Source organism: Penaeus japonicus, unplaced genomic scaffold (genome assembly GCF_977035675.1).
Source record: "Penaeus japonicus unplaced genomic scaffold, GWHDUDI00000001_assembly GWHDUDI00000003, whole genome shotgun sequence".
In the NCBI taxonomy this organism is placed as follows: Eukaryota; Metazoa; Arthropoda; class Malacostraca; order Decapoda; family Penaeidae; genus Penaeus; species Penaeus japonicus.
The window spans coordinates 27,383,025-27,390,741 of NW_028234405.1; the positions used below are offsets into that span (position 1 = coordinate 27,383,025).

General features: G+C 34.1%; 1 protein-coding gene across 2 annotated transcripts in view; it reads left to right on the forward strand.

Moving 5' to 3' along the window:
* LOC122263679 (lysosomal protective protein) overlaps positions 1–7,491 on the forward strand; it is a 7,791-nt gene extending 300 nt beyond the window's left edge. For both annotated transcript variants that reach the window (XM_043032265.2, XM_043032266.2), the window contains exons 2-10: positions 1,365–1,533; positions 1,674–1,836; positions 2,060–2,194; positions 2,347–2,558; positions 3,007–3,106; positions 3,794–3,963; positions 5,347–5,487; positions 6,414–6,573; positions 6,880–7,491. In XM_043032265.2, coding sequence (XP_042888199.2) covers positions 1,365–1,533; positions 1,674–1,836; positions 2,060–2,194; positions 2,347–2,558; positions 3,007–3,106; positions 3,794–3,963; positions 5,347–5,487; positions 6,414–6,573; positions 6,880–7,053 — 1,424 coding nt within the window. In that variant the 3' untranslated portion in view covers positions 7,054–7,491. The remainder of the gene's footprint in view (positions 1–1,364; positions 1,534–1,673; positions 1,837–2,059; positions 2,195–2,346; positions 2,559–3,006; positions 3,107–3,793; positions 3,964–5,346; positions 5,488–6,413; positions 6,574–6,879) is intronic.
* Positions 7,492–7,717: the final 226 nt, after the last annotated feature.

The window sequence follows — 7,717 nt, forward strand, 5'->3', positions numbered from 1 at the left end:
GCTCATATAAAGAATGTAAACCTTCATTACTAATCTAGTGTTACGTGTATCTTAATTATGACTGAAAGGTGGTTATCCAATTATGAAATCTTTTGGATTCTTTTGCAGTTTAGGGTCAACTCATGTTATCTGACTTGGTGATATCAATAGAATTAAGTTTTGATCAAACAATTCTAATATGAAATCTCCTGTTTTGTAAGTAAGTCTGATATTTACATTTGTATTGCAGAAAGGGTGTTGGCAATGGGAAGTCTTATCCTATTACTAGTTTCAGGGTTGTCAGTAGTTCCTTTTTGTACCAAAATTGGAATTTTGCAAAGTTTTGGTCCATGATTTTCCTTGCAGTAGAGACAGTGGGCTGTGTTTTCACAATTCTTCAAGTTATGGCCACACTTACTGCATTTACTGTGCATTCATTTTTACACATTAAAATCTCCAAAATCTTATGTCCATATTTAATTTATAATGTTTGGGAATTGGAAATGTGTTGTTGATCTTAATGAGAGCAGCCAATACCTATCCTTTTGAGTAGCAGCTCTTTGAACGTTATTAATCCTAGAGTTCTAAACTAGGGTATATTGCACACGTCTCGTCTCAATATGTTCCCGAGGAGTGAGCATGCCAACTTGCCCCATAGCTTCCACTTTGAACTGTGAGCTGGAGCTGAAGACAGTTCAGTCTTTTTTTTTTTTTTTGGGGGGGGGGGGTAATATTTTTCTAAAAGTTTTGAGAATATTGGTGCTGACACATTTTTTCTAAAATTCATTTCTACTTCATGTATGGTAATTAGTAAGAAGTTATAAGTTTAAGTTATAGCAAGATGCCTTAAGTGTCTTGATGTTCATTCTAATAAATTTTCACATACTATATTTCATTAATTTTCCAAAATGGGTATAAAATACCTGATTTTAGTGTTGGTGTTACACAAAATCAAGTTTAGTGTTCTAGAGTTAATTAATGATCCTATGTCTATGAGGAAATTATTTCAAACAAGTAATATAAATGTTTATGGGAGGATAGCTGTTTACCTAACTTATTAAGATATGTTTAAGGCCTCTAGTGAACAGAATGTTGAATGAAGTATTGAATATGAGTGAATGTGATGTAGTATGTATAATCATGTGATAAGTTATTATTTGCGCCAAAAACTAGATAGATAGTTTTATCATAATCACTAGGAATTTAAGTTTTTTTGTTTTTTTTTACATAAGTTTGCATAATCCAAGAAATTACTAGCTTTTTATACCAGTTATGTTACAACTATTTATTTGAGATATTTTTACGTATTTATTTTAATATCCAATAGGCTTGGTGTTAGAAATTAATTTTTTATGTGATAAGAACTTTGATAATGGTATTTGCAGGCACAATGAAGAAGTGTATTTCATTACTGGTGGTTGCTTTGATAGCCAGTGCTATTGCTGCCCCAGCAGAGGATGCAATCACAGATCTCCCTGGTCTGAACCATACCATTGGTTTCCGACACTTCAGTGGTTACCTGAATGGTGTCCAGGGAAAGCAATTGCATTATTGGTTAGTGTTCATTTCTGTGTTATGAATGATTGATAAAAGATTTAAAACTTTTGAGTTCTCATATAGCATGTAGTTAAAAGAAAAACTTATACAGTTGAATTTTTCTGGCAAGAAAGTCTACAACCCATTTTGACTTCCAGGTTTGTGGAATCCTCGCGAGATCCTGCAAATGACCCATTGGTGTTGTGGATGAATGGAGGCCCAGGATGCTCTTCCATGGAAGGCCTCCTGGCAGAATTAGGGCCTTACCAAGTCAATGTGGATGGCAAAACTCTTAGGGAGAATCCATATGCTTGGAACACTGTAAGTCTGTACTATGATCTCAATGTTTATTTGTGATTTGGTTACAATTTATTTGCATGAAATTGAGATTAGATTCAGAATCTTTCTGAGTCTTTCAGAATCAGAATGTGACAGGGTAAATTGATACTGTCTTGAGGCAGCTGTATCTTTGATACTCATTTATTGTTAGTCTAAGTAGGTCTATTTTGAAAACACTTTATGAAATTAAATATTTTTTATTCAGGTTGCCAATGTACTTTTCCTGGAAGCCCCAGCCTGTGTTGGATTTTCATATGATCCTAATGATGACTGTAGAACTGGTGATGATGAGACTTCACTCTCAAATTATTTAGCTCTACAAGACTTTTTCCTCCATAAGGTAACAAATAAATACTATGACTTTGTATTGTTGTATACTGTATATCTATTTCTTTTGGTCTTCATTTCTTCTCATATTTTTTTTTTCTTTATAAAAAATCTGTCATCAAGTTGTGACCAGTAATGAGTGTTTGACTTTTATTTTTACAACAGTTTCCTGAGTACCGTAAGAACGAATTCTACATCACAGGAGAGTCATATGCTGGCATCTATGTCCCCACTCTGGCTGTCAGAGTTCTCAAAGGCCAGAAGGACTTCACCATCAACCTACAGGGATATGCCATTGGCAATGGACTCTCCAGCTATGAGCTAAATGATGACTCAATCATCTTCTTTGCATATTTTCATGGCCTCTTTGGAGATGAGTGAGTTTTGCTTTTACCAGGTTTCATTGATCCCTAAAGAATGCACCTAAACATGTGATGCTGAATTGCAATAACAGTCTCTGCTATCCACTCTAATTTAATCTGTACAAAAATTGAGTTTTTTGAATCGGCAACTGAGCATGACAAAATTTAGTATGCACAACCTTTATTTTACCTGAGTTTATCTCATGTATGTGATAAAAAAGATGTAAAAGAAAACTTTAAGATTGCAAAAATTATTGCAGAAGTATCTTATCGAGAATATGAAGTTGTCCTCGCATAAAAAAAAGAGAATTATTAATTGCAGAATATGTAATTAACTTTTCAATCTATAAAAATTCTCTAATTCTAATTATGATTATACTGTGTACTGAAACTATTTTTATTCACAGATTTTAAGCATTTATTACAATGGACTGCATTTTGATTCTAACATTTTATTTTGCAGGCTTTGGAATCGTCTTGTGTCCCATTGCTGCACAGGTAGTCGTGCATCCAAGGAAAATTGCAACTTTTATAACTCATACTGGCCACTTTGTATCAAATCAGTGAGTCAATCGAATTTCAGCCCAGAAAATGAACAGTAGATTTGCTTTTGTATGATTTTTTATCATTTAGCAACACATTACAGGGAAATGATTTATGAAATTAATTTACTCTTGTATGATTTCATCATTTAGTAAGACATTACAGGGAAATGATATAAGAAATTAATAATAATGTAAGAAATTGATTAGCCCATTTGCGCTGGGCAGATTAGCTGCATGATGCTGCTCCCTCTGTGAAGATAATAAGCACACACAGCCTCCAAGTGCTCGATCTCTCCTGGTGTGATACCACTCTATGCTTCTCAGAGTGCTTTACACCCGCCTGATTTTACAGGATGCTAAGTTTTTTTTTTTTTCCCAATGTGTCTAGAAATGCAGGTGCAATGAGTATATAGATACATAACTCCGTAAAACGTGTATTTAGAGAGATCATGACGGGATAGACATCATCTCACAAGAGCAAAATATTCCCATGACATGATAGCCCGTCATCCAGCGTGGATGGGTTGAAAATGAAACATATATATAGTTTCTTTATAACAGTTAATTGTTATAAACATTAACTATATAAAACCCAAATGATTAATAAATTATTTTTATCTTGTCCTTATCTATTGTATTTGTGGTTGAAATATATTAAATCTTCTTGTATGCAGTTACATAAATGATATGAATTATTGATACCAGGTAAAGGAAGCATCGGATATAGTTTACAATGAAGGGCTGAACATGTACAACCTATATGATGACTGCCCTACTGGGACTGGAGGAAATTTCACAAGATATGAAGCTGACTTGTCAAACATCCTTAGGAAGCACAAACACCATTCTGATCTTCTTCAGAAGACAAAGGAAAGGTAAATATATATTTATGTGTATTATTCAGTGTTCTTTTATAAATGCTGTATATCCAGACTCTTGAAATGCTGGATTTCTGTATTTCCTTCTGTAATTGTCATTCATGGTAAACCTTGATTTTGATAGTTATTAAAAGCAATTTACTTATTTAGGCAATTTTTAGAAGCATATATGAAAAATTGCCCCAAACATTGAAGACAATGGAGTGGAAGAAAAAAACACAACTTAGTTATTCCTAGTTCTAGTGACCGTATAGTTTACCCATACATAAAAGTTTAAGGGGACCATGATGATGGTTATGGGGTTATGGGAGAGGGGAAAACACCCAATCTGGCCAAAAGAATTCTTGGTCTTAACCCTTACACATTGGACATATAGTGGGTACAGATTGCTCTCCTGCTGCGTTTTTCCTTTTGTGGAAATTACAAGCCTCAATTAGGATGACCTATTATACTAAATAGTAATTGTTTCCACTATGGTAATATATCATATATAGACTCATATTTCATCCATAAGTCTTAACCCATTAATGGTGACAAGATATCGCGTCAAGTGGTGGGAATACCAGCGCATGAACTTGGCTGTGGCCAGAGTGGGTGAATAGCCTGAAGCATTAGGCTTATGTGTTTGACATACCCCAGTGTTTAGACCATTTGGAGCCAAAACAGCATGGTTGTCAACGGGTTAAAGACAAAGAAAAATAAACACGTCCAAAAATATTCCACCAAGAGTTTGCATGTGTGTAGCCTGAAGGGTTAAAGATTCTCTTGATTCTCTTAATAATTTGCCAGTATTGCTATTGCACATAATTTGTAACCAAAGGGCACCCAAATAGGTGATATCCTCTCCCCCCCCTTTTTTTTCCCCCACACTAACTACCTCCCTCATTTTATGCTGTATTAGTGAAAATGATAGATATTTTCCTAGTTTTCCAGTAGGTTAACCCATCCCCGACGGGGGAATTCTAGCCTTGAATGTCCAAATGCCGGCGCGTTCGAATTATTAGGCCTAAATCAATTGAATGGCTGGCACAATACTGTGCCGCCCGGCAACTGGGCTTTTGAATGCGCGGTACACATGCTGTACCACCCGTCCAGAGAGGGTTAACATCTGTTAAGTTATTGGACCCATAAGATGGCAAACAGTTTAGAAAATGATTAAAAGAAAATTTCGAATATTGTTCTACAGTTTCTACTATTAAAGTTTCGTAATTTCATGATCTGAATTTTATAAAAATACCTGTTTTGATAAAGATATCTTTGGTTTGCAGTTATTAAAATTATGATAAAATTCTCTAAAAATTGGGAAATTAGTGTGGAAAAATAAATCTAATAGATAAATATAATTTATTTATTGCTAAGGATTTCAACAAATACTTTCAGGATTGTTCAACTAGGTGAGGCTAATCTGACTTTGGACCCCCCTTGCACCAATGGCACAAATCTTCTTGATTATCTGAACATGCCAGAAGTTCGGAAGGCCATTCACATTCCAGACCATGTCCAGAAGTTTGAGCTCTGCAAGTAAGTTGAAATATTTCAAATAGAAGAAATGCTTTTATTTATTTATTATTATTTTTTTTACCTACCAGATAATACTTTTAAGTAGTTCTAAATATTTCTTTGAATCAAATCGTATGCTATGATGTTCCCTGCCAGTTTGAGTCTAATGTTTCCAGATCTAGTAGCTTGTGGCATTGGATGCAGAATCTGATGAGACTAGTCTGGCCAGTTCTGTGAATTGACCCAATGGTCGCAGCTTTAAATAAATATTGGATGGCTGGTTTACATTGTCTGGCGGTGCCATCCGTGTCTATGACCGACTCTGCCTTTGCAGCAAACCATGCCATCTGCTACTAATGGGTTAATTATTAGTCACCTTTTAGAGGATGAACCACTAATGTTAACTAAAGTAAAACGTCATTTTTGGTAGTGAATGCATGCCATTACTAGATACCTGCAGCAGGCTAATCTCTTCAAACTACTTTCATAAACAGTTTACATTCTGTTTACCTTACCTTAGTGTCTTTTTTATTGCCTTGAACAACTATTTAAGTAACTTTAGCCAAATAGGAATTCCACATTAGTATTTTACTTATTTATTTCAGGGAATACATAATTTTTCATTTCATTTGCTTGGAAAATTTAAAAATATTTGAATCCATTTTGCTGTTGCTCTTATTAGTCTAGGGGATTGAGGAATTGTGTCATAGAAGAAAACTGCATTATGAGCCTCTTTTTTTAGCATTCATGATATGTTCTATTGTTTCACAAGCATTGGCTAGAAGAGATCTATAGCATTGATAAATATATTGATGATACATTTTCCTAATTCATTATCAAACTGTTTGTACAGAAATTACCAAACAAAGAATATACGTACTTCATGTTAATTAAAAATTATTTTGAATTTACTAAATTACTAATCAGGTAATGAATTTGATCTACAGTGATGAGGTCAACATGAACTTCAAGCGAGAGTATGACACAATGAAGCCACAGTACCAGTACCTTACCAGCAAAATTCGTGGCCTCGTTTACAATGGTGATATTGACATGGCTTGCAATTTCCTTGGAGATGAGTGGTTTGTGGAGAGTTTGGATCTGAGGGTAAGTGTTCTTGCCAACTGGCAGTGCTAGGTGTAGGTAATAGTATAAATGTATTGGTAAAGAAAATCCTGTATTAAGTATTATGTGGATGTCATCAGCCATTTTACAAATTATAGTTATGATCAGTCTTACATGAGAGCAGATATGCATTTAGCCTTTGATTTTAGTCAGCATTTTCTAATGGTTTTATGTTTAGAGAAAATTAGGAGAAGCCAGTGGGTTTGACACAGAGTCATTCTTTGGTAATAAGTTGTCAAGCTCATTTTACTACAAGTTTATTCACAAATTGCATAATTTTACAAACAGGTCTTGGAGAAGCGTCGCATGTGGCATCAAGGTGGTCAAGTTGGAGGTTTTGTGAAGAGGTTCCAGAATCTAGACTTGGTGACAGTTCGTGGAGCTGGACACATGGTACCGGAGGACAAGCCTGGGCCAGCCTTGAAGATGCTTGTCTCATTCCTCTTTAAAAAGCCATACTGAGGAAAGCTTTCTTAAGAAGGGCTGAAAAATACTGGATGAACAATTTGGAAGGTTGTAAAGTGTATGGAGCTCATAATGGTAGAGCTTGATTTACTACTTAATAGTCTAGTACAAGAACAAATTGGTAGGCCATATAGAAAAATCAATTGGAATGTTTTAAATGGAATTTTGAATTGTAAATCAAAATTTCACTACTGTATTTCTGTTTACATTGTCTTTATTAGGATATTTGTACTGTGATAGATTTGTAAACAAAATTTTAAAAAGTGATGTTAGAAAGTTTATCTTCTAAATTTATATTTTTGTATTGAGCTGTAGTTTCTCAGTATTTGTATATATTCTATAAGATTAATTTTCTTTCATTAATGTTAAACCAATAAATATGAAACATTGTGCAAACCAAGAATAAACAAAATGTAAACTATATACGTATAGAAACCATATATGTATTATTTCCCATGGCTGCAACATTTTTCAAAGTTAATCACTTAACTTTATATGCAGTAAGATTTTCTGCAATATAAGAGTAAAAGTTTTCATGAGAATTATAAATGGTATGGTTATTACTATTTGTTCTTATTTACACTGTATAAGAAATATTTATAGTTAAAGATAAGAGGGATAAAAGAAAATAATACCTAATACAAAAAAAAGGAGAGGAAAT